Source organism: Bos javanicus, chromosome 1 (genome assembly GCF_032452875.1).
Source record: "Bos javanicus breed banteng chromosome 1, ARS-OSU_banteng_1.0, whole genome shotgun sequence".
NCBI classification, from domain to species: Eukaryota; Metazoa; Chordata; class Mammalia; order Artiodactyla; family Bovidae; genus Bos; species Bos javanicus.
This window is the reverse complement of record NC_083868.1, coordinates 45060766-45086327: the sequence shown is the minus strand read 5'-3', so window position 1 is coordinate 45086327 and position 25562 is coordinate 45060766. Positions and strand designations below refer to the sequence as shown.

At 42.6% G+C, this 25562-nt stretch overlaps 1 protein-coding gene across 1 annotated transcript in view; it reads right to left on the bottom strand.

Annotated features, from left to right (window-relative positions):
- The window catches only part of LOC133254333 (transmembrane protein 45A-like), an 89864-nt gene extending 66730 nt beyond the window's left edge, over positions 1-23134 (bottom strand). Inside the window, exon 1 of the mRNA XM_061428618.1 lies at positions 22921-23134. Coding sequence (XP_061284602.1) covers positions 22921-22939 — 19 coding nt within the window. The 5' untranslated portion in view covers positions 22940-23134. The remainder of the gene's footprint in view (positions 1-22920) is intronic.
- Positions 23135-25562: the final 2428 nt, after the last annotated feature.

Here is a 25562-nt window from a genome sequence, read left to right as displayed (position 1 = left end):
ACTGAAACTTAGTCAATCCTGACTGATCATGTACAAAACCCTTTTGTGGTTCCATTTTCCATAAACCTTTCATTCCTTCAGTTATTTTAGCACAATTTTAACTTTTAAGTTGTAGAATATCTGGAGAGATCCTAAAACATGTATTTCTTTTTTAAAATATACTATTTATTTTAATTGGAGGCTAATGACTTCACAATATTGTATTGGTTTTGCCATACATCAACATGAATCCGCCACGGGTGTACACGTGTTCCCCATCCTGAACCCCCCTCCCACCTCCCTCCCCGTACCATCCCTCTGGGTCATCCCAGTGCACCAGCCCCAAGTATCCTGTATCGTGCATCGAACCTGGACCAGCGATTCATTTCATATATGATATTATACATTAAAACATGTATTTCTAAAGGTCTAGTCAAAAACTCTTTTCTCATTTGCACCTTCTTTCCTCAAAAATTTCTTCACATTAATTTACTTTCCTTGCTGACAGATTTGCAACAGATATAATAAATCTTATTTAGCTGATACTAAAACTGATGCTGGGAAAGTGTAAAGGCAGGAGGAGAAGGGGATGACAGAGAATGAGATGGTTGGATGGCATCACTGACTCCATGGACGTGAGTTTGAGCAAACTCAGGGAGATAGTGAAGGACAGGGAAGCCTGGTGTGCTGCAGTCCGTGGGGTCGCAAAGAGTTGGACATGACTGAGCAAGTGGACAACAAAACCTATGCACAATGAAAGTATTATACTTAATATTTTATTTAATGTTGATATAAGACATGCCTGTTGGATCAACTAACTTATTTTATTTTATTATTTTTTTTTCAACTAACTTATTTTAATGTGCATGCATGCTAAGTTGTTTTACTCATGTCTGACTCTGTATGACCCCATGGACTGTAGCCTGCCAGGCTCCTCTGTCCATGGGATTCTCTAGGCAAGAATACTAGAGTGGGCTGCTGTTTCCTTCTCCAGGGGATCTTCCTTACCCAGGGATTGAACCCACGTCTCTTACATCTCCTGCATTGGCAGGCGAGTTCTTTACCACTAGCACCACCCAGGAAGCCTAGTATTGAATATTTCCCATTCATGTGAACCTGAAATTTACTTTGCTTAATTTCTCTTGTATTTAGGATCGTTTGGTTTGTAAGTGCTAACTTTTGTTTAAGCCAATTAAATAGAGCTCTCTTACAGATCAACCACGGCAATGTTATCCAAAGACAAAGACATGTACAGACACACAAACAGTGAGATCTCAGTTCTTATTTCAAGACTTTAATCCTGAGTCAGGTACAGCAGTGTAAAACCTATACGTTTACAAAAGAGGTTGGATTAAAATTGGGTTTTTCACAGATGGAACAAGTCAAGTTCACTCAACTAGACAGCTAAATATTCACAGGGAAAAAAACATTTAGGATTTCTATTTGTCTTCAGTTCAGCCACTCAGTGGTGTCTGACTCTTTGTGACCCATGGACTGCAGCATGCCAGGCTTCCCTGTCCATCACTGCCGGGAGCCAGCGTGAGGAGCTCCACCCGTGGCAAAGGTCATGAGGAAGGAGGGCTCGGCATACGCAAAGGTGGGATCGAGCCTCAGGAGTCCCCCTGGATATTCTCGAGCATCTACCCCCAAAACCAGAGTCTGCCTACTTTACTGCTTTGTGCTTTCACCTCTGACTTTACGGGGGCTGTCCCCCACCACCATCTCGCTCTCTCTGAAAAGGAGTTAACTTACAGCTCCAGTTAATAAAGTTCCTCGGCATAATAGGAGTGTTTAAATCCAAACCCCTCAGATAGCTCTCTAACTCGCCTGACAAGTTTACCTGGACTCCTACAGCTATGCACATGATTGTTTACAGTCTCTCAGCCGCGAGAGGCATGGGAAGCCTAAGATATTCAAATAGCTTAGAGCCTCTCAGAGAGTTATAAACTGTCAGAATAAAACTAGTAAAAGATTTCATTGATGAGCCAATGCTTGCTGCCAAGTTTCCACATCCCCTGTATTGTATCCTTGAATGTGTATTAATTAATATAGTTGGTATGTAGAAAAAATAAGTAGTGGCCTTGGTGTTAGCAACTTTAGACCCTTAAGGTAATAAATTCTTTCCTTTGTTGTAAACCCACTGCACCTCTGCCCTATAGGAATGCAACTTTATCTAACGCCTTTGGAGGATAGTGCCAAACATTAAAATAATTACTCTTAGAGAAATAAGTCTTATGGTTGACAAACCTTTATCAGAGTCATAAAATGTTAACAGGCCTTCTGGCCAGAAGATGATGTAAATTACCTAAACCATTTGTATACGATAATTTACAGAAAAGAAAGCCTGGTCTCAATAAGGATCAGAGACTGCTGACTTTGCATGATTTCACACCCCCTGTTATCCTCTATGTGCAACTTAGGGTATAAAAGCCCCTGTTGAAAATAAAGCTATGGGCCTTGCTCACTGAAGCTTGGTCTCCCCATGTCATTCTTTCTTTCACATTCTGGCTGAGTCTCCATCTGGAGCGCAGAGGTCCTCTGTGACCATTTATTTGCCTGGGCTTCTAAGACCCACTCGAGAAGGTGCCTAAGGCGGGGCACCTTCTGCTATTCGAGAGGGCACCTGCGGCCTCCATGGTCAGAGCTAACCTGATGTCACAGGTTGTATTGATTTTCCGCATAAACCAAGCTACTCAGCCTCTTTTCTCCACTGAATTTTCCTACTGAGCTATCCTCATTCTATTACTCTTTATATCTTTGATGAATATTTAAATAAAGCCAGGGTAATCGCCGACGCCATCTCCCCTTCAAACTTCCTGGATCAGCCGGGGCTGGACCCCAGCACATCACCAACTCCCAGAGCTTGCTCAAACTCATGTCCATTGAGTCATTGATGCCATCCAATCATCTCATCCTCTGTCATCCCCTTCTCCTCCTGCCATCAGTCTTTCCCAGCATCAGGGTCTTTTCCAATGAGTCAGTTACGTGCAGCAGGTGGACAAAGTATTGGAGCTTCAGCATCAATGGCCACCTCCATGAAACCAAAGGACTGACACACCCATCCACCCCTCTTGCAAAGCTTCACCCCTCCTACTATAGCCTAGGGGAGAAGGCCTTCTGCTAAGAAACCAGCCTTACAATAAGTACTTTTCATTTTACCTTGAGCAGTTAGTACCAGAGGTCTGTGTGTTACCGAACCACACTAACAGGAAATCACCAAAAAAAAAAGCAAATAGCAAAAATATGCCCAGAAACCCAAAAACCAACTGGCAAGAATGCCCCAAATGTGACTCCAAGTCCCACTAAGCCTTGGATGTTTCTCTAAAATGTTGTAGTTTTACTTCACTGGGAGAGCTTCCAAACTGGAGCTGAAGCTCTCACTGCCAAAGTTACCTGGGGCCCCTGTAGGGAAAATTATAATTGGATGTCTCAAGTCCAAGGGGGACCCCAGGCCTGTTCATTATCAGTGTTCCTCTCCTTGGCAAAGCACTGCTAACTATGAGATTGTATACTTGAGTCACTCAGGGGCCTTCTGATCTTAACATATCTAATATGCTCCCCCAAAGAGCTATCCTATGGGATAGATGAAATATTTCCCATTTTTATAAGTTTGGTAACACGAAAACACAAAAGACATAGGTAAATCTCAACAAAAATGGCACAAACAGGTTGCATCAATGCACAGATGAACCAGCTCCCAACTCAGGTAAATAAATTTACCCTACAAAGAAAAAAAAAAAAAAAAGAACTAATTCCAGCCAGGTAGCTCACCACACGATACTAGCTCCCCAATGAACCGGTTCGCACTCAGGTAGAATCCAACAAAATCTCCCCACCTCCAACAGGGTGCCCCAAACAAATTGGCTTGTCTTGTAAAGGAAAAGCCCAGACTGAGGGGGAAATACGTTTTTGATGTGTATACTGGAGCACCTTAGCCTATACAATTGGGTTCATCAACTTGCAACACAAAGGATACACAAAACCACAAATAAACAAACTGGCTGAACTGGCTATCAGAGCAGGTAGAACAAGGGGCTTCCCTGGTAACTCAGTGGTAAAGAATCCACTTGCAATGCAGGAAACATAAGAGAAGTGGGTTCCATCCCTGGGTCAGGAAGATCCCCTGGAGGAGGAAATGGCAACCCACCCAGTATTCTTGCCTGGAGAATCCCCACAGACAGAGGAGCCTGGTGGGCTACAGTCCACGGGGTCACTGTGAGTTGGACATGACTGAGCACATACGCTTAGGAACCTACCAATGAAATTGACTTTTGTTTTGTCAGTTTCTTATACCAACTGCCAAGCACTGTGCAGCCAGTGCCACTTCAGGATATCTTGAAGGAAGGATCCTCAGGACAAGTAGTCCTGGTAGATGCTTAGGGTCTTACAACAGTACTCCCTGACCAGGGCCAGCTAGCCACAAGCAGCAGGACTCCTGGCTGGCTAAGCCAAATTTGTTATCGAGTCCAAGCTCTCTCTACTGACCACATGCTAGGTCAATGAATCTGAGAAACGAGGTGTTGAGGTAGGAATACAACTTTAGTTGGAGAGCCAACTTTTCTCTTTCTTATCCACCTATTAATAATTTAAAGCAAATTAAATTATATTGGTAAATTATATCTTTGTAAACAAAATTTTCTTTCTACCTGATCCCTCAAGAATTTAGAAACTCTTACTGAGTGTTCCTATTTTCACTATAAGAAAATAAAACTATTTGCATATAATTATGTAATATAGTTATTTGCATAGACTGAGGGAGAACCTGTTTTCCTTATTACAGGACACAGTGGGCAATACTGGTTATATTACCAGGACTTTGACTGGAATGTTATATTTGAGAATATAAACTAATATAACTAATGTTAATTAGTTTTTTTAAAACTGTCTGGTCATGTATTTAGACTAAGACATGACCAGACAGTTTTTTAAAAAACTAAGATTGACTTTATGGAGCCTTTACAGCCTCCTTTCAAAAAACTATCTGGTATCTTGTTTATAGGGTTCCCAGCCTAACCAATGAGAATGCAAAGTCATTTCCTAGTAGACCCAACAACTTATGGCATCTTACATCTCAAGAAGAGAGGAATTCACCTAAATCTACAGGCAATGCAAGTGAGTCTTTGACTTGGCTTCCAGAGTAATCTTATATTCTTTATCAAAAATTCTAGCAAAACAGACTTAAAAGAGCTTACATGATCAGTGTCTATTCTTGCTTCATTTATGTTAATAATCAGACCAAGTTTAATGAAATTAGACTTATTTAGCAAAGCAATCAGAGAAGGCAATGGCACCCCACTCCAGTCCTTTTGCCTAGAAAATCCCATGGATGGAGGAGCCTGGTAGGCTGCAGTCCATGGGGTCGCTAGAGTCGGACACAGCTGAGCGACTTCACTTTCACTTTTCACTTTCATGCATTGGAGAAGGAAATGGCAACCCACTCCAGTGTTCTTGCCTGGAGAATCCCAGGGACGGGGGAGCCTGGTAGGCTGCCGTCTATGGGGTTGCACAGAGTTGGACACGACTGAAGCGACTTAGCAGCAGCAGCAGCAGCAGCAAAGCAATTTGTCTTATTATCTCTTTGGTAAAAAATGGGGGTGATCATAGAGATAAAAAAATGATGTTTCAATGGAAAACTATGACACAACTTTGTGGATATTGGACCCTAGTCCTGTTCACTATCATTGAGGTTTTGTTATTTACCTGTGAATCAAAGTGGATCCCAAATTCTTTTAGATTCTGAAAATATCTGGTCACAGCTCTCCAAGCTAACATTTCCAGTTTTTCTCCTACCCTTCTGACTTGTAATCACTAAGAAATCACTAAGAAATAAAACTGCCCTTTTCCCAAAGGGCAGTTTCCCAAAATGACTAGACAACCTGATATAAACAGAAATATCACCCACAACAGCTCATGTATGAACAACCTTCATGCCTGTTGTTGTGTAGGTCACTCAGAAGGTTCACTGGAACACACCTGATGACAGCCTCAGAGACATTCAAACTGCAAAACATACTTTGAGCTCAATATCTTGAAATCTGCTCAGTTGGCTGTCATCTGGACTCAAAAATCAGTTTTATAGTCTACTCCAACCATTAAACTTCATTTTCCTTTTGTTTCTATAGAAATGCCTCTTACTAAATCCCTGATTGCTCAGATCATATAGTGCAAACATCACCTTCTGAAATGAGACACAACTGTTGAACCAAACTGACCTATTACCAAATTAACAGACCGACTCAATCAAACAGAAAATAGTGTTCTTAAATTCACTCTATTCTGCTTGTTTCTGTCTATATTTTTCTCCCCCTGTGCTGATCTCTTATCTCACAACTTGTAACCCAATTCAGCTTTTAATATGTTCAGTTCAGTTCAGTCACTCAGTTGTGTCTGACTCTTTGCAACCCCATGACTACAGCACGCCAGGTTTCCCTGTCCACACCAACTCCAGGAGCTGCTCAAGTGAAAGAAAGTGAAAAGTGAATTCGCTTAGTCATTTCCAGACTCTTTGCGACCCCATGGACTGTAACCTAACAGGCTCTTCTACCCATGGGATTTTCCAGGCAAGAATACTGGGGTGGGTTGCCATTTCCTTCTCCAGGAGATCTTCCCGACCCAGGGATTGAACCCAGGTCTCCTGCATTGTAGGCAGACGCTTTACCATCTGAGCCACAAACTCATGTCTGTTGAGTCGGTGATGCCATCCAACCATCTCATCCTCTGTCGTTCCCTTCTCCTCCTGCCTTCAATATTTCCCAGCATCAGGGTTTTTTCCAGTGAGTCAGTTCTGCGCATCAGGTGGCCAAAGTATTGGAGTTTTGACTTCAGCATCAGTCCTCCCAATGAATATTCAGGACTGATTTCCTTTAGGATTGACTGGTTTGATCTTCTTGCTGTTCAAGGGACTCTCAAAAGTCTTCTCCAACACCACAGTTCAAAAGCATCAATTCTTCAGCACTCAGCCTTCTTTATGGTCTAACTCTCATATCCATACATGACTACTGGAAAAACCGTAGCTTTGACTAGACGGACCTTTGTTGGCAAAGTAATGTCTCTGCTTTTTAATAACCTATCTAGGTTGGTCATGTGACACTTTCTAAAAACATGTGACACTTTCTAAAAATAAAGCTACAAATTGGGAACTAAAGGAAACTAGAATACACCATCCCAAAGTACGCCTATTTGACATAAAAATATTTTTGAGCTGAAGGAAATTAAGAAGCAGCCAATGGAGGAAAAGATTTTTCTTTTCCCTCCTTTCTGCCTAGAGGCAGGATATACATTCTTTCACTAGAAACAGATTCTAATCAGCACAGAGGTGGCAAGTGGAATCTGCAAACAAATCTTAGCCAAACTTAAACAAATCTTAGTTCCCTCCCATATGTTTATATTTCCACAGTTCACAGCCCTTGAAAACCAAAATTGCTTTCTTTTGTCTTATCATTTCTCTACAAATTTATTGTTTTTTGTTGAAGATACTCTATAAGTCAGAATTCTAAGCTGCCACTTTGAGTTATTTTTCATTGAGGTTTCTCCTGCATGATATGTGCTGCACGTGTTTAAACAAAAACAACAAAGATGGTTAGTTTTTCCTCCTGTTAATCTTTTTGTTAAAAATAACAGTTGAAAATCTAAAATGCATAGAGGTCCAGTGTTTCCTTCCCAATATATTTTGTTGTTGTTGTTGTTCAGTCGCTCAGTCGTGTCTGACTCTTTGAGACCCCATGGACTGCAGCACACGAGGCTTCCCTATCCATCACTAACTCCCAGAGCTTGCTCAAACTCATGTCGAATGAGTCAGTGATGCCATCCAACCATCTCATCCTCTGTCGTCCCCAATACATGTAAGGCAACACATTCTAATTTCCAGAGATTGGCCCATCTTTGGGGCTGGGGAAGGGGGACGTTATTCAGATTGTCATACCCTGTTAGGAATGCCAGTCAGAAGGAGGGCCTCTGACCGTCATAAAAGTAAAAACTTTAAAAATCACTACCAGATGGTGGGGGGAGAAGAGAACAGAAATAGAAATGTTACAACAGAAATGGGAACTGGGTTTTTCTGCTAAGTGAAAGTGAAAATGTTAGTTGCTTAGTCCTGTCTGACTCTTTGCAACCCTACTGGAGCTCATCAGGCTCCTCTGTCCATGGAATTCTCCCAGGCAAGAATACTGGCATGAGTTGCCATTTCCTTCTCCAGGGGATCTTCCTAACCCAGGGATTGACCCCAGGCCTCCTGTGCTAACAAACAAGGAAAACAAAGGAATGAGTATAGAAACCCCCAGAACAGGCCTGTAGGAATTAAGCAATCCTAGTTTTACTTTGACTGTTTCTAATCTTTGGTGCACATAACTAGACTTGTCCTTCCCAAAGTTAATTTCTTAATCACTCTCTGACCCTAGGCATCCTGCACCTGCATTCTTCCCCCACACACCCTTGTAACACTCCCTTGCAGCATTCTTCAGAAAGGAAGTCACAGGCCAATAACCTCAAGGATGACCAAACCCAGTGTTATGGCTGTGTTAGAACTTTGCAGAAGAAAGAAGAATGTAAAACCGCCACTGCCCTGATCCTTATCATATACCGCTGACAAAGACATCAAACTATAACACCTCTCCCTATTTCCCAGGGAGGTGGGCACAGTTGAGGTGCTAGCCTGATGCATTCCCTCCTTGCCTTGCAAAGGAATAAAGCTACCCTTTCTTTCTCCTCTATAACTGTTTCTGTACTTCTGTTTGTCATCGGCACACAGACAGCCAGATTTTGGCAGCAGAAGGAGCCTCTTTAAACTCTCAGATTCCATCACTGATGAAAACTCAAGGGCTTAGTATTGTCTACTTCTCAATCCTGGCTGCACCAGAGAATGCCCTGAAGAGCTCATAAAAAATAACTAACGCCTGGACCTCAATTCCTAGAGATTCGGCTTCAATTATATCAAAGTCTGCTTTTATATATATAAATAAGTCTGCTTTTGTGTATATATATATATATATATATACACACACATATATATTTTTTGTGTGTATGTATATATATATACAAAACAATTTTGTGTATATATATATATTTGTGTGTTTATATATATATATAAATATATATATCTGTGTGTATATATATAAATTTGTGTGTGTGTGTGTATATATATATATATATATATATATATATATAAACTAAGATCATGGCATCCAGTCCCATCACTTTCATGGCAAATAGATGAGGAAAAGATGGAAGCAGTGATAGATTTCTTCTTCTTGGTCTCTAAAATCTCTGCAGATGGTGATTGCAGCCATAAAATTAGAAGCCAATTGCTTCTTGGAAGGAAAGCTACGACAAACCTAGACAGTGCATTAAAAAGCAAAGACATCATTTTGCAGACAAGGTCTGTATGTATGCATCCAGCCTCACAAGTATGGACGTGAGAGCTGGAACATAAAGAAGGCAGAGCACCAGGGAATTGATACTTTTGAACTGTGGTGTTGGAGAAGACTCTTGAGAGTCCCTAGGACAGCAAGGAGATCAAACCAGTCAATCTTAACCAAAATGAACCCTGAATATTCATTGGAAGGACTGATGATGAAGCTGAAACTCCAATACTTTGGCCATCTGATGTGAAGAGCTCACTCGTTGGAAAAGACCCTGGTGCTGGGAAAGATTGAAGGCAGGAGGAGAAGGGAGCAGGAGAGGATGAGATGGTTGAATGGCATCACTATTTCAATGGATGTGAACTTGGGCAAACTCTGGAAGATACTGAGGGACAGGGAAGCCTGGTGTGCTGCAGTCCATGGGGTTGCAAATAGTCAGACACAACTTGGCAACTGAACAACAACAAAGTATATATACATCTCCTGGCTCCTCTTTGAAGCAGTTTCTCAGACCTACTGTGAGGCTATTTTCCAAACTAGACTATAGCCTCAGTAAGTGAAAGTGAGTGAAGTCGTTCAGTCGTGTCCGACTCTTTGTGATCCCATGGACTGTAGCCTAAGCTCCTCCCTCTATGGGATTCTCCAGGCAAGAGTACTGGAGTGGGTTGCCATTTCCTTCTCCAGGGGATCTTCCCGACCCAGGGATCGAACATGGGTCTCCTGCATTCCAGGCAGATGCTTTAACCTCTGAGCCACCAGGGAAGCCCTCAGTAAGATCCTGAAAGTGAAAATGGAGTCACTCAGTCGTGTCCGACTCTTTGTGACCCCATGGACACCAGGTTCCTCCGTCCATGAGATTTTCTAGGCAAGAGTACTGGAGTGGGTTGCCATTTCCTTCTCCAGGGAATCTTCCCGACCCAGGGATCGAACCCAGGTCTCCCGCATTGTAGACAGACGCTTTACCAACTGAGTCACCAGGGACAAAGCTCAAACTCACATCTCGCATGTTGTACATTTTTGTTTAAGTAGACAGTTTGTTAGCTCTCCAGATGATACTTGTTAACTAGAGGTTAAACTGCTAAGTCCTCTTCTTATGCCTGGTATCTGAGTTTCATTAGCCTCACAAATTTCAACAGTAAATGCAGGAAGGGAGGGGAGAGAGTGACTCACCATGAATGACCTCTTCCTATTATGTGCCAACACCTAATACATTCTGCATGCTCCAATTATGTTAAACCTCTTGATTATCATTCCCATTTTTAAAGATAAGATAAAGATCAGTTCAGCCACTCAGTCATGTCTGACTCTTTTTGACCCCATTAATCGCAGAAAGCCAGGCCTCCCTGTCCATCACCAACTCCCAGAGTTCACACAAACTCATGTCCATCGAGTCGGTGATGCCATCCAGCCATCTCATCCTCTGTAGTCCCCTTCTCCTCCTGCCCCCAATCCCTCCCAGCATCAGAGTCTTTTTCAAGGAATCAACTCTTCACATGAGGTGGCCAAAGTATTGGAGTTTCAGCTTCAGCATCAGTCCTTCCAATGAACACCCAGGACTGATCTCCTTCAGAATGGACTGGTTGGATCTCCTTGCAGTCCAAGGGACTCTCAAGAGTCTTTTCCAACACCACAGTTCAAAAACATCAATTCTTCGGCGCTCAGCTTTCTTCACAGTCCAACTCTCACATCCATACACGACCACAGGAAAAACCATAGCCTTGACTAGACGGACCTTTTTTGGCAAAGTAATGTCTCTGCTTTTGAATATGCTATCTAGGTTGGTCATAACTTTCCTTCCAAGGAGTAAGCGTCTTTTAATTTCATGGCTTCAATCACCATTTGCAGTGATTTTGGAGCCCAGAAAAATAAAGTCTGACACTGTTTCCACTGTTTCCCCATCTATTTCCCATGAAGTGATGGGACTGGATGCCATGATCTTCGTTTTCTGAATGTTGAGCTTTAAGCCAACATTTTCACTCTCCTCTTTCACTTTCATCAAGAGGCTTTTTAGTTCCTCTTCACTTTCTGCCATAAGGGTGGTGTCATCTGCATATCTGAGGTTATTGATATTTCTCCCGGCAATCTTGGTTCCAGCTTGTGTTTCTTCCAGTCCAGCATTTCTCATGATGTACTCTGCGTATAAGTTAAATAAGCAGGGTGACAATATACAGCCTTGATGTACTCCTTTTCTGATTTGGAACCAGTCTGTTGTCCCATGTCCAGTTCTAACTGTTGCTTCCTGACCTGCATACAAATTTCTCAAGAGGCAGGTCAGGTGGTCTGGTATTCCTGTCTCTTTCAGAATTTTCCACAGTTTATGTGATCCACACAGTCAAAGGCTTTGGCATAGTCAATAAAGCAGAAGTAGATGTTTTTCTGGAACTCTCTTGCTTTTTCCATGATCCAGTGGATGTTGGCAATTTGATCTCTGGTTCCTCTGCCTTTTCTAAAGCCAGCTTGAACATCTGGAAATTCACGGTTCACGTATTGCTGAAGCCTGGCTTGGAGAATTTTGAGCATTACTTTACTAGCCTGTGAGATGAGTGCAATTGTGCAGTAGTTTAAGCATTCTTTGGCATTGCCTTTCTTTGGGATTGGAATGAAAACTGACCTTTTCCAGTCCTGTGGCCACTGCTGAGTTTTCCAAATTTGCTGGCATATTGAGTGCAGCACTTGCATGGCATCATCTTTCAGGATTTGAAATAGCTCAACTGGAATTCCATCCCCTCCACTAGCTTTGTTCATAGTGATGCTTTCTAAGGCCCACTTGACTTCACATTCCAGGATGTTTGGCTCTAGGTGAGTGATCACACCATCGTGATTATCTGGGTCATGAAGATATTTTTTGTACAGTTCTGTGTATTCTTGCCACCTCTTCTTAATATCTTCTGCTTCTGTTAAGTCCATACCATTTCTGTCCTTTATCAAGCCCATCTTTGCATGAAATGTTCCCTTGGTATCTCTAATTTTCTTGAAAAGATCTCTAGTCTTTCCCATTCTGTTGTTTTCCTCTATTTCTTTGCACTGATCACTGAGGAAGGCTTTCTTATCTCTCCTTGCTATTCTTTGGAACTCTGCATTCAGATGCTTATATCTTTCCTTTTCTCCTTTGCTTTTCACCTCTCTTCTTTTCACAGCTGTTTGTAAGGCCTCCTCAAACAGCCGTTTTGCTTTTTTGTATTTCTTTTTCTTGGGGATGGTCTTGATCCCTGTCTCCTGTACAATTTCACAAACCTCCATCCATAGTTCATCAGGCACTCTGTCTATCAGATCTAGTCCCTTAAATCTATTTCTCACTTCCACTGTATAATCATAAGGGATTTGATTTAGGTCATACCTAAATGGTCTAGTGGTTTTCCCTACTTTCTTCCATTTCAGTCTGAATTTGGCAATAAGGAGTTCATCATCTGAGCCACAGTCAGCTCCCGGTCTTGTTTTTGCTGACTGTATAGAGCTTCTCCATCTTTGGCTGCAAAGAATATAATCAATCTGATTTCGGTGTTGACCATCTGGTGATGTCCATGTGTAGAGTCTTTTCTTGTGTTGTTGGAAGAAGGTGTTTGCTATGACCAGTGCGTTCTCTTGGCTAAACTTTATTAGCCTTTGCCCTGCTTCCTTCCGTACTCCAAGGCCAAATTTGCCTGTTACTCCAGGTGTTTCTTGACTTCCTACTTTTGCATTCCAGTCCCCTATAATGAATAGGAGAGCGCCAGGCTCTGTTGGCGCAGGGGCGGCTGAGAGGAGCTACCCCACGTTCAAGGTCAGGAGCAGCGCCCTTGAGGAGATATCCCTCATCCAAGGTAAGAAGCAGCGGCTGCGCTTTGCTGGAGCAGCCGTGAAGAGATAGCCTACGTCCAATGTAAGAGAAACCCAAGTAAGACGGTAGGTATTGTGAGAGGGCATCAGAGGGCAGACACACTGAAACCATAATCACAGAAAACTAGCCAATCTGATCACACGGACCACAGCCTTGTCTAACTCAATGAAACTAAGCCATGCCATGTGAGGCCACCCAAGACAGGTGGGTCATGGTGGAGAGGTCTGACAGAATGTGGTCCATTGGAGAAGGTAATGACAAACCATTTCAGTATTCTTACCTTGATAACCACATGAACAGTATGAAAAGGCAAAATGATAGGATACTGAAAGAGTAACTCCCCAGGTTGGTAGATGCCTAAGATGCTACTGGAGATCAGTGGAGAAATAACTCCAGAAAGAATGAAGGGATGGAGCCAAAGCAAAACAATACCCAGCTGTGGATGTGACTGGTGATAGAAGCAAGGTCTGATGCTGTAAAGAGCATAGGAACCTGGAATGTTAGGTCCATGAATCAAGGCAAATTGGAAGTGGCCAAACAGGAGATGGCAAGAGTGAACATTGCCATTCTAGGAATCAGTGAACTAAAATGGACTCGAATGGGTGAATTTAACTCAGATGACCATTATATCTACTACTGTGGGCAGGAATCCCTTAGCAGAAATGGAGTAGCCATCATAGTCAACAAAACAGTCCAAAATGCAGTACTTGGATGCAATCTCAAAAATGACAGAATGATCTCTGTTCATTTCCAAGGCAAACCATTCAATATCATGGTAATCCAAGCCTATGCCCCAACCAGTAATGCTGAAGAAGCTGAAGTTGAACGATTCTATGAAGACTTACAAGACCTTTTAGAACTAACACTCAAAAAAGATGTCCAAAAAAGATAATGATAAAGAGATGAATTTCATAAGGATTACAACACCTATCACAATAATGTTGTGACAGAACCAATATTCAAATCCAAAGCCTATGTCCAAAGGGGACAAAGAGGAAAAATAATATTTTTTGAGCATCCACCCATTTGGATCTCTATAGAATCCTCTCAATTCCATGAGGTAATATTTTCCTTATAGGTCAGTAACTTGAAAGGCTAGCTAGTTTGTCCAGGCCACACTGCTTTATACTTTTTCTCCTCCAGGTGAGAAAGCCCAGCTCCTATAAGATATTACCTTGAACCTCATAGACACTCTCATTTCAAAAATATATTCTGACCATTGCAGGTTCACATGGGAATGTCCCCTTCACCCTTCAAACTTATTTTAGAGGGATTCTTATCCCACTGCTGCTATCCATTAACACTCCGCTATGCTCAAACAAAATAGTCGCATTTAAAGTTCCCCAAATATTCCAAACTCTCTAACATGCTTCCTTAGCTCTCTACAGTCTTACTGCTGCTTGGAACCCTTCCTTCCCTCAACCAATGACATACATCCTGCATGGCTCAGTTCAAGAAAAAAGGAGGAAGAAAGAGATAGGAAAACTCCATTCAACAGTCATTTCATCTCAATCAAGCACTCTCCCTGATCCACCGTGCAAGTGTGAGGAACCCTATTCTGTGTTCCCAAGGCACTCTCATTGAAATTTCCTGAATGCCATCATTACACATCTAGGGTCTCTCTCACTGCACTGTGAGCTTCTAAAAAGCAAGATCTATGTCTCTGTCTTTACATTCTCATTGCCCAGCATTCATTGAATGAGTTGTTAAACAGGTAAATAAATGATTGGTTGGGTCGGTGAGTATGCTTATAGCTCTGTCTGAGTATAAGAAGCAATACCCAGTGCCACATAGTCTTAAGTGTTAAAAGAGAACTAGAGTGCTCTTGGAACATTGGCATCCCAACAGACCAGTAGTCAGGGTATTTGTCATAGTGACAGGAGCAGACAGTCTCCACAGAGCATCTGGTGATGCCTTCAACCATTTCATAAGAAGCCACCAGTCCTCAACGTTTTTGGCACCAGGAACCAGTTTCACAGGAAAGTTTTCCATGGGCGGGAGTGGGATGGTTTCAGGATGATTTAAGCACATTACATTTATTGTGCTCCTGTGAGAATCCGATGCTGCCTCTGATGTGACAGGAGGTGGAATTCAGGTGGTAATGCAAGCAATGGGGAGTAGCTTTAAATACAGATGAAGCATCGCTCCTTGGCCACCGCTCACCTTCTGTTTTGCAGCCCATTTCCTAACAGGGCACAGACAGGTACTGCACCATGGCCCAGGGGTTGGGGACCTCTGCTCTAAGCTGTGCAGAAGATGTAGCAAATCTGGAACTAGCCCCATGTTAGCTCCCAGGGGGCAGGAATATGTGGAAATGGTGAAATACCTAATAAAGTAGTGAGTAGGAAGAAGCCTGCTAAGCATCACAATGTGGCCACAGAGGCAAGGAGCCCAGGCTCGCTAACCTGGAAGGGACAGGGGACAGGAAGTGTTGGCATCCATCCATGTCTAGAATGGCAGATGGTGGTAAACTGTACCGAGCAAGGGGCAGGACCACAGGAACTTAGTTCTCCCTAACTCACAACACTTGGGTAAGTATGTTGAGAGATGTTTCTAGACACCTTAAAAGATGTTTATAGATGTTGACTGCACTGAGATAGTGGTCTATACTAGGTCTTGGACCTGAACCTCTAACCTTTGATGCAGCACACTGGTGTGCCCCTGATGGGTACAGCTATGACAGAAGGAAATACAAATGCACTCAGGCCCAGGAGCAGTCAGCTGAGTGTAAGGGGATCCAAAGCCTATGAAGCCAGACCTCCCCTGGCCTGTTCTCTAAGAGTGAGTCCTCTCATCTACATGGTGTGATGTTCTACATATACTGTGACAGAAATAAATGATGAGAATCGTTGGGTTAGACTATATGAGACAGATGAGCAGCACCAGGGGTTGGGGATGTCAAAAAAAGGGATTTCACTTTGTAACTAGGACAAGAATTGCAAACTCTCAAATGTACAGACCAAGATCATCCTATTTGTGTGAGTGCTTCTGTGAGTTCAGATGGAAGATGGGACATTAGAGTGTTGTACCATTAAAAAGAACTAAACAATAGTAACCCACAAGAGTAAGGCCCATGTTTTCAGCAGGAGTTATTTGCTCCTGAAAAGCAAATAAATCAATGTGAGCAACATGTCATCCCCCAAATAGCCCATATTTCCTCATCCCAAGAAGAAGATCAGGGGCCAGAGCAGCCTACAACCACTGTCTGGCACCCACTCTCTTGCCTCTACTGCAGAATGGCCCCGGGAGAAATTAGTTCTTCAGTTCAGTTCAGTTCAGTTGCTCAGTCGTATCTGACTCTTTGCAACCCCATGAATCACAGCACGCCAGGCCTCCCTGTCCATTACCAATTCCTGGAGTTCACTCAGACTCACAACCATCGAGTCAGTGATGCCATCCAGCCAACTCATCCTCTGTTGTCCCCTTCTCCTCCTGCCCCCAATTCCTCCCAGCATCAGAGTCTTTTCCAAGGAGTCAACTCTTCGCATGAGGTGGCCAAAATACTGGAGTTTTAGCTTTAGCATCATTCCTTCCAAAGAAATCCCAGGGCTGATCTCCTTAAGAAAGGACTGATTGGATCTCCTTGCAGTCCAAGGGACTCTCAAGAGTCTTCTCCAACACCACAGTTCAAAAGCATCAATTCTTCGGCACTCAGCCTTCTTCACAGTCCAACTCTCACATCCATACACGACCACAGGAAAAACCATAGCCTTGACTAGATGGACATTTGTTGGCAAAGTAATGTCTCTGCTTTTGAATATGCTTATCTAGGTTGGTCATAACTTTCCTTCCAAGGAGTAAGCGTCTTTTAATTTCATGGCTGCAGTCACCATCTGCAGTGATTTTGGAGCCCAGAAAAATAAAGTCTGACACTGTTTCCACTGTTTCCCCATCTATTTCCCATGAAGTGATGGGACTGGATGCCATGGTCTTCGTTTTCTGAATGTTGAGCTTTAAGCCAACTTTTTTACTCTCCACTTTCACTTTCATCAAGAGGCTTTTGAGTTCCTCTTCACTTTCTTGCCATTAGGGTGGTGTTATCTGCATATCTGAGGTTATTGATATTTCTCCCAGGAATCTTGATTCCAGCTTGTGTTTCTTCCAGTCCAGCATTTCTCATGATGTACTCTGCATATAAGTTAAATAAACAGGGTGACAATATACAGCCCTGATGTACTCCTTTTCCAATTCGGAACCAGCCTGTTGTTCCATGTCCAGTTCTAACTGTTGCTTCCTGACCTGCATACAGATTTCTCAAGAGGCAGGTCAGGTGGTCTGGTATTCCCATCTCTTTCAGAATTTTCCACAGTTTATTGTGATCCACACAGTCAAAGGCTTTGGCATAGTCAATAAAGCAGAAATACATGTTTTTCTGGAACTCTCTTGCTTTTTCCATGATCCAGTGGATGTTGGCAATTTGATTTCTGGTTTCTCTGCCTTTTCTAAAACCAGCTTGAATATCCAGAAGTTCACGGTTCACATATTGCTGAAGCCTGGCTTGGAGAATTTTGAGCATTACTTTACTAGCATATGAGATGAGTGCAATTGTGCAGTAGTTTGAGCATTCTTTGGCATTGCCTTTCTTTGGGATTGGAATGAAAACTGACCTTTTCCAGTCCTGTGGCCACTGCTGAGTTTTCCAAATTTGCTGGCAAATTGAGTGCAGCACTTTCACATCATCATCTTTCAGGATTTGAAATAGCTCAACTGGAATTCCATCCCCTCCACTAGCTTTGTTCGTAGTGATGCTTTCTAAGGCCCACTTGACTTCACTTAAGAACTGCAAATTCTCATGTAATTTCTCATGAAAACCATCATTATAGCATCATGGACCAGGTGACAAGTGAAGGAAAAGAGGGCATGATTGTCAAGGAGCTGATGGCTCAGTGGTAAAGAATCTGCCTGGCAATGTAGGAGATGCAGGAAGCATGGGTTCAATCTCTGGGTTGGGACAATCCCCTGGAGGAAGCCATGGCAACCCACTTCAGTATTCTTGCCTGGAAAATTCTATGGACAGAGGAGGCTGGTGGTCTACAAAGTCCATGGGGTAGCAAAGAGTCAGACACAACTGAGCCACTGAGCATGCACCCATGGGCCATTATCCCCATGGTAATTTACTCACCAAGCACTGTTTGGCTTTTCTTTCTTTTTTTTAACTCTGCTTATGAGTTCTCAGTTCCCAGACCAGGGATGAACCCAAGCACAGCAGTGAAAGCACAGAGTCCTAACCACTAGGCAACCAGGAACTCCCTGCCTTGGTCTTCTTAAGGGCAGATCTGAACTCAGGATTGGACACTGCTGGTCAGTGATCCAACCAGAGAACCACAGTGTTCCCTGAGAGAGGACTAGAGGTGTTAGGCTTCTATTGAAATACTGTTCATCCAGAAACAATAAATAATTGACAACAAACATACCCCCACACACACATTACTAAGCTGATTAGATATACTCTTCATAGTCATGCTAAATGGCTTAGAGATATCCTGGAGCCTGGGTGCAGGAGCCAAATGTGGCAAGGAGGCTCTGGGCACTCCCCACAGGTGTCAGAGCAGTCCCACCTGTCAGAGTGATTCTGGCTGCCATTGCTCTGCTGTGACCTGAGTGGGCAGGAGAAGGCCAGACCCAGCTGGTACAGAGTAATAAGAGTCAATAGCCCAGAGGTCTGTGTGTACGTGCTGAAGTGAGCGTGGCACTATAACAGCCCTAGCCAAGAAGCAGCTAGCTCAGAATAAATAAATAAATAAACAAGTGTGTCATCTAAAAAAGCAGCTGACAACTGAGATCCAAATACACCCTGCCAAGGTGGGGCTGATACCAAATAGAGGAAGCTCAAGCTAATTCCCACACATCCAGCCTCAGCCAGAGGTGCCAATGTCACCTGTACTGCATCTGTCAAATACTGCCAGTGGGATTTAAACTCTTCTACATCCCACATTAAAAGACAGCCAGGACTTCCCTAGTGCTCCAGGGGTTAAGAATCTGACAGCAAATGCTGGGGACATACTTAGTCCAGGAGAATTCCATGTCCCGTGGAATATATGTGTGTCCCAATTCCTGAGCCTGCACTCTAGAGCCCATGAGCCCCAACTACTGAAGCCCACGCACCCTACTTCCCATGCTGAGCAACAAGATAAGCCCCAGCAATGAGAAGACCACACTGCAATGAGAGAGTGGCTCCCACTTGCTGCAACTAGAGAAAGCCTGCACACCGCCATGAAGACCCAGTGCAGCAAGAAATTAATAAATGAATGAATGAATAAGTAAAGCAAAAATACCATGTGATATAGCAATTCCACTTCTGAGTATTTACACAAGAGAAACAAAAATTGCTGTCTCAGAAAGACATATGTACCCCCATGTTCCCTGGAGTATTATTTATTGTAGCAAAGACATGGAAACAATATAAGCGTCAATTTATATGTGTCAACTGACAAATAAATGAATAAAGATGTGATACACATATCACACACACACATACATACAATGGAATATTATTCAACCATGCAAAGGAAGGAAATCCTGTCATTTGTGATGACATGGATGGACCTTAAGGGCATTATGCTAAGTCAGACATATACACAAATACTGCTCCGTGAGAATATATGTGACCTTAATTATACATGGAATCTAAAAAACCATAAACTCATAGATAAAGAGAACAGGCTGGTGATTGCCACAGGCTAGTGGGAGAGGAAGGGTAAAATGAATAAAGGTGGTCAAAAGGTACAGCTATCCAGGCATAAGATAAATAAAACCTAGGAATGTAATACTCTGCATGGGGACTGTAGTTAATACTACTATAGTGTGTATTTGAAAACTGCTTAGAGAATGGGGTTAAAAGTTCTTATCTCGCACAAAAAAATATGTACCTGTGTGTGATGATGGATGTTATCTAAGTTTTTTGTGGTAATCATTTCTCAGTAGATATGGGATGGACAAAAATGTTCACTTAGAACAGCTTATGAAAAAACCCAAACTTTTCGGTCAACCCAATACATATATCAAATTATTATCTTATACACCTAAAACTAACACAATGTAATCTGTTGATTTTATCTCAATAAAAAAGAAAGGAAAACAAAACAAACAGCCAATTTAAAAGTAGGCAAAAACATCTCTGGTGGCTCATTGGTATAGAATCCACCGAAGACACCAATTGTCTCTGCCAATGCAGAGACACAGGTTCGATCCCTGGTCTAGAATATTGTAAAGTAATTAGCCTCCAATTAAAATAAATAAATTTATATTAAAAAAAAAAAGAAAGATTCCACATGCTGCAGAACTGTGCCTGTCCCCCACCCCCACTACCTCGGGATCAGGCAGGTAGTCACATTTCTACCACCAGATGTGAAGGGAAGAAACAATGAGCTCTGCACCCCACCAGAGGCTCCCTGTTTGGAGGAACATCCCATTCTGCTGATTTGGCAGCCCATTCCAAAAGAATTGAAGGTTGCTTACAACGATTAATGGAATTGGCAAAATAAGATAAAGATGAATCAGAAAAATGGGAAGGTGAAGGGCTTAGTTCCTCTGGATTGGGAATGAGGAAGACTGGTAGCAATTTAATGGTCACTAACTTCATCTCTCCCTACTTCAACCTGTCCCTTCTTTACTGGACCTACCTGATTCTAGCTCTCTTGTCAAGGTCACTGAAATCCCAATTTGCTGCATTCAACAGCCAATTCTGTCTTCATCTTACTTGAGCCACTAGCAGAAATTCACAGAGTGGATCAGGGCCTTCTGCTGGAAAATATTTTGCCCCTGTTTTTACTCCTCTCTGGTTCTTCCTCCTTTTCTGCTTTCTTTTATCTCACAGGTCCTTAAAATTAGCAAGTCCTCTGGCTGTTTTTAGAACTCTTTTCTACCTGCCCTCAGTACTGGGGTATCTCATTCTGCTTCACAGCTGTAAATACTACATCACGTGTCCACCACTCCTAGATTTCTATCTTGAGCCCAGGCTTCACTGCTTAACTCTTGACTCCCAAATCCAGCTTCCCATTCAGTATCTCCACTCTGGTGTCTGACTTACACCTCAAATCCCAAACCATCCAAGACAGATCTCCTAACATCCCGGACGAAATCTGCTCCAGTTTTTCCCACTCAATGACAACGTTATCTTTCTGGTGAGTTGCCCTCTCCCTAAAATTTAGAGTCATCCTTAACTCCTTTCTTTCTCTCACTACTCACATCTAACCGACTAGAAAATCCTGTTGGCTCTATCTCCAAAATATTCCCTGGGGCTGTCTACTCTTCACCCCTTCCCTGTAACCACTTTTATACAGGTGTGTGTTATTACAATGGTTGAAGTAGACTCTGCTTCCACCTCTGCCCTTCACATTGTTCTCAACATAGGAGTCAGTGTTACTCTACTGAAGTGTCGGTTACGCTCAAGGTTTCACGAGAACCTCCGTAGCCACAAGTGATTTAGCCCTTGTCACTCCTCCAGCCTTCTCTCGTCCTCTCCTCCACCAGCCACACCGGCTTCCCTGTTTCTCCTTGCACAACAGGCTTGCTTCCACCTTCCAGCCTTTGCACTTGCCACTTCTCCTGCTTGAAATGTTCTTCCCCTTTTCTCCTTTCAGCCTTTGCTCAAAAACTTTCTCAGGGAGGCCTTCCCTGATCACCCTATGGAAAACCTGCAGAGTGCCTCAAACCCCAACCTTTTTTCTTGCTTTACTTTCCCCATAACAATGCCCCATCTAACACACTACAGACTTTGCTGATTTATTTTGTTGATTGCACCATGGCTCACTAGAATAAATGCTTCAGGAATGCAGGATTTTTTTTTCCTGTTTTTCTTTATTGCTTAATCTCTGGCTCTTAGAACTGTGCTTGGCATACACTGATTCAGTACACAAATGTTGGGTTGATAAATGGATGAATGGATAGATGGAAGAGTGGACAGCTGGATGGATAAATAAATGGATGGATGGGTGGATGGATGATGGATGAATGGAAAGAGTGGATAGCAGAACCTATGCTTTAGTTGCCACATCCTGAAAGATCTCAGAAGGAAAAAATGCTCCACACCAAGTGAAGTAGAATTCAGCATTTGAGACACATTCCTTCCCACATTTACTCTGCCTATCTAACTACAATGCTAGAGTCTAACATGAAATGAAATGTCCATAGAATCATTAAATTAGGCTAGTCTTAGCTTTGTCTTAATCAGCCACAACCTACAATAAGTTGGCTATGGAAACACCATTAAGGGAGTTGAGAATGGCAGGACATGACTCCAGTGCTAGGGAAGTGGAGCTAGAGAAAGAGTTGATAAACTAGAGGTAACCATTGCTGAGTTTCTATCCAGAGACAGCTGCTGCACTAGGCTCTTTGCGAGCATTATTTCATTAAATCCATACTACTCTGCAAGTTCAGAAAGACTAAGTTATTTGCACAATGTCAAACATACACAGAAGAGTCAACCTAGGTCAGTGTGAATGAAAAGTTCTTGCCCTTTCACACTAAAGACTACTCTGGAAATGGTGAACTACTTTTGACCATTTCAAACCAGTTCTCCATCTAATCATTCATCAACCATGGTCTGAGTAACACCTTAGATTTGAGGCAGAAGAGTTAAGGAATAAGAAGTTAAAACAAACCCTTCATGTCTTAGTTAATGCTGAAAATTTGCCAACAGAATAAAAAAAAAATCAATAGACTGCAACCTGACAACTTTCAGTCAGTTTTATACACATATACACATCCAGGTGCACACCAAACCCAATGAGTAGGAAAACACAGTACTAAAATATACCACATTCTTACCTTTGCCCTCATGTCCCATGGCTCGTGAGTATGGAGATGTGTTTCTTAGTAGCTGACAATCCTGGCAGATGCTGCTTTATTGCTTTAGAGAGACAAGCATCTTTCACCAGCATCAGCCTTGGAACAGCTCCAGAGAAATCCTTTTTCTTCCTCCCACTCACACATTTCTCCCTGGGCACGGCACACATTGCCAGTGGCCTCCACCTCTGCCCAACCTACAGAAACCTCGCCCATAACACCCTGTAATTAATGTCATCAGACGAGCAAGACTGAGTGTCACTCCACAATGCACACTCTCTGCTTAGCAGTAGACACTGTCCTTGGCAATCAGGGAAGCACTCCCCAGCCACCGTCAGCAGGTGCTTCTCCAGGTCCTGAGAAGGACTTACAGCCTTTATGCCCACTCTCACCAAGTCTGCCTCCTGACTAACAATATCTATGAAACTGCTCAGTCGTCCTGCTTAGGCAGCCAATATGTAAGCACAGTAAAAGTGGAGGCTTCCTCGGGGATAAGGCCTACTCATGACTCTGCTTCTCTCTCCTGGGCCAGTCCACCAAGCCAACCCACCCACACCTATTCCCACCCAAGGGGAACAGATAAAAGCTACAGGGTGCACTCCTCACCTGTGCACAGCCTATAAAAATTAAGAAAACTCAGGAAAGAATATTCACAATCACTGGGGCTGGTTTCAGTATTTGGACCCACCAGCCAATAAGAATATTTCTTAGTTCTTGCTTAAAAAATAAGACATACTGAACTGTGTGTAAAATGCACCCATGAAATTGAGGTTGTGCTAAAGACCATAACACAAAGTAAAGCAAGTAGATGTAGAAAGTTCATCTTTTCAAAGGATGTTGCCAAGACCTAAATCATTCTATTAACTAGAGTTTCTGAATCAGTATGGAGATGGTTCTAAAAGGGGAAAAGAGACCTCTGAAAATCTTAAAGGAGGTTAAATATGCTACCAGTTAAGATCATGGGGAGGAAAAAGTGGAAGTAATGACAGATTTTCTCTTCTTGGGCTTCAAAATCACTGTGGATAATGACTGCATCCATGAAATTAGAAGACGGTTGCTCCTTGGAAGAAAAGCTTTGACGAACATAGACAGCATATTAAGAAGCAAAGACATTACTTTGCTGATAAAGGTCTGTGTAGTCAAATCTATGGTATTTACAGTACTCATGTACAGATGTGAGAGTTGGACCATAATGAAGGCTGAGGGCTAAAGAATTAATGCTTTTGAATTGTGGTCCTGGAGAAGACTCTTGAGAGTCCCTTGGACAGCAAGGAGATCAAACGAGTTAATTCTAAAGGAGATCAACCCTGAATTCTCATTGGAAGGACTGATGCTGAAGCGTCAAGCTCCAATACTTTGCCCACCTGATGCAAAGAGCCGACTCACTGGAAAAGATTCTGATGCTGGGAAAGATTGAGGACAAGAGGCAAAGAGGGAAGCAAAGGATAAGATGATTGGATGGCCTCACCAACTCAATGGACATGAACTTGGGCAAACTACGGGAAACAGTGAGGGACAGGGAGGCCTGGCATGTGGTAGTCCACAGGGTCACAAAGAGTCAGACATGACTCAGTGACTGAACAACAACAACAGAGATCGAGGAATGGGTAGCAGTTTCATTAGGTGCTTATCTGGATACATAAACTTGGAGGACGGTGACAATGGAGGTTCTTGATTTTTTTTTTCTCACTCTTGTTACCTCAATCTTGCATGACCTTGGATGCATAGAAGCAGAACCAGCTTCAAGATTTGTATGGCCAAGAACAAAATGAAAATGTGGGTCCCTTGTTTATAAATTGTTGGGATGTTGACAACAGTAACAGTACAGCATTAAAATAAGACTGAGGCTCTCCCATCTAAAACTGGACATCTAAAACTATACAACTATACAAGTTGCACAAACATGAAGCTGGCCCTGAAGATAAATAATTTCTCTTCTGTTTTTTGAGCAACCTGCATGGAAACTACAGTGTAAATAAATGCTCTTGGGCACCATCAATCCTGGGTAGAGTGCCAAAAAGCTCAGTGTCCCTGTGAAGCATCATTCCATGCTGGTATCACTTGGAGAGAAGAGTAATTCCTTCCATCTGACAAAATCCTGAACTGGACTTCCACAAACATGGCTGTTCCACTGGAGATTCAAAAGCTTTCTGTCCCTGAGACTAAATAGACATTTCTCCAAAGAAGACATACAGATGGCCAATAGGCACAGGAAAGCATGCTCAACATCATTAATTATTAGAGAAATACCAATCAAAAACACAGTGAAGTACCACCTCATACTGATCAGAATGTCCATTATTAAAAAGCCTAGAAATAACAAAGGCTGGAGAGGATGTGGAGAAAAGGGAACTCTCCTATATTGTTGATGGGAATTTAAGTTGGTGCAGCCACTATGGAGAATGGTATGGCGGTTCCTTAAAAAATTAAAACAGAATTACCACATAAGCCTGCAATCCCAGTCCTGGGCAATATACAGGGATAACTATAATTTGAACAGATACGTGCTTCCCATTGTTCATAGCAGCGCTATTTACAATAGCTCAGACATAGAAACAGCCTAAATGTCCCTCAACGAATGAATGGATAAAGAAGATATGGTCTACATATACACTGGAATACTA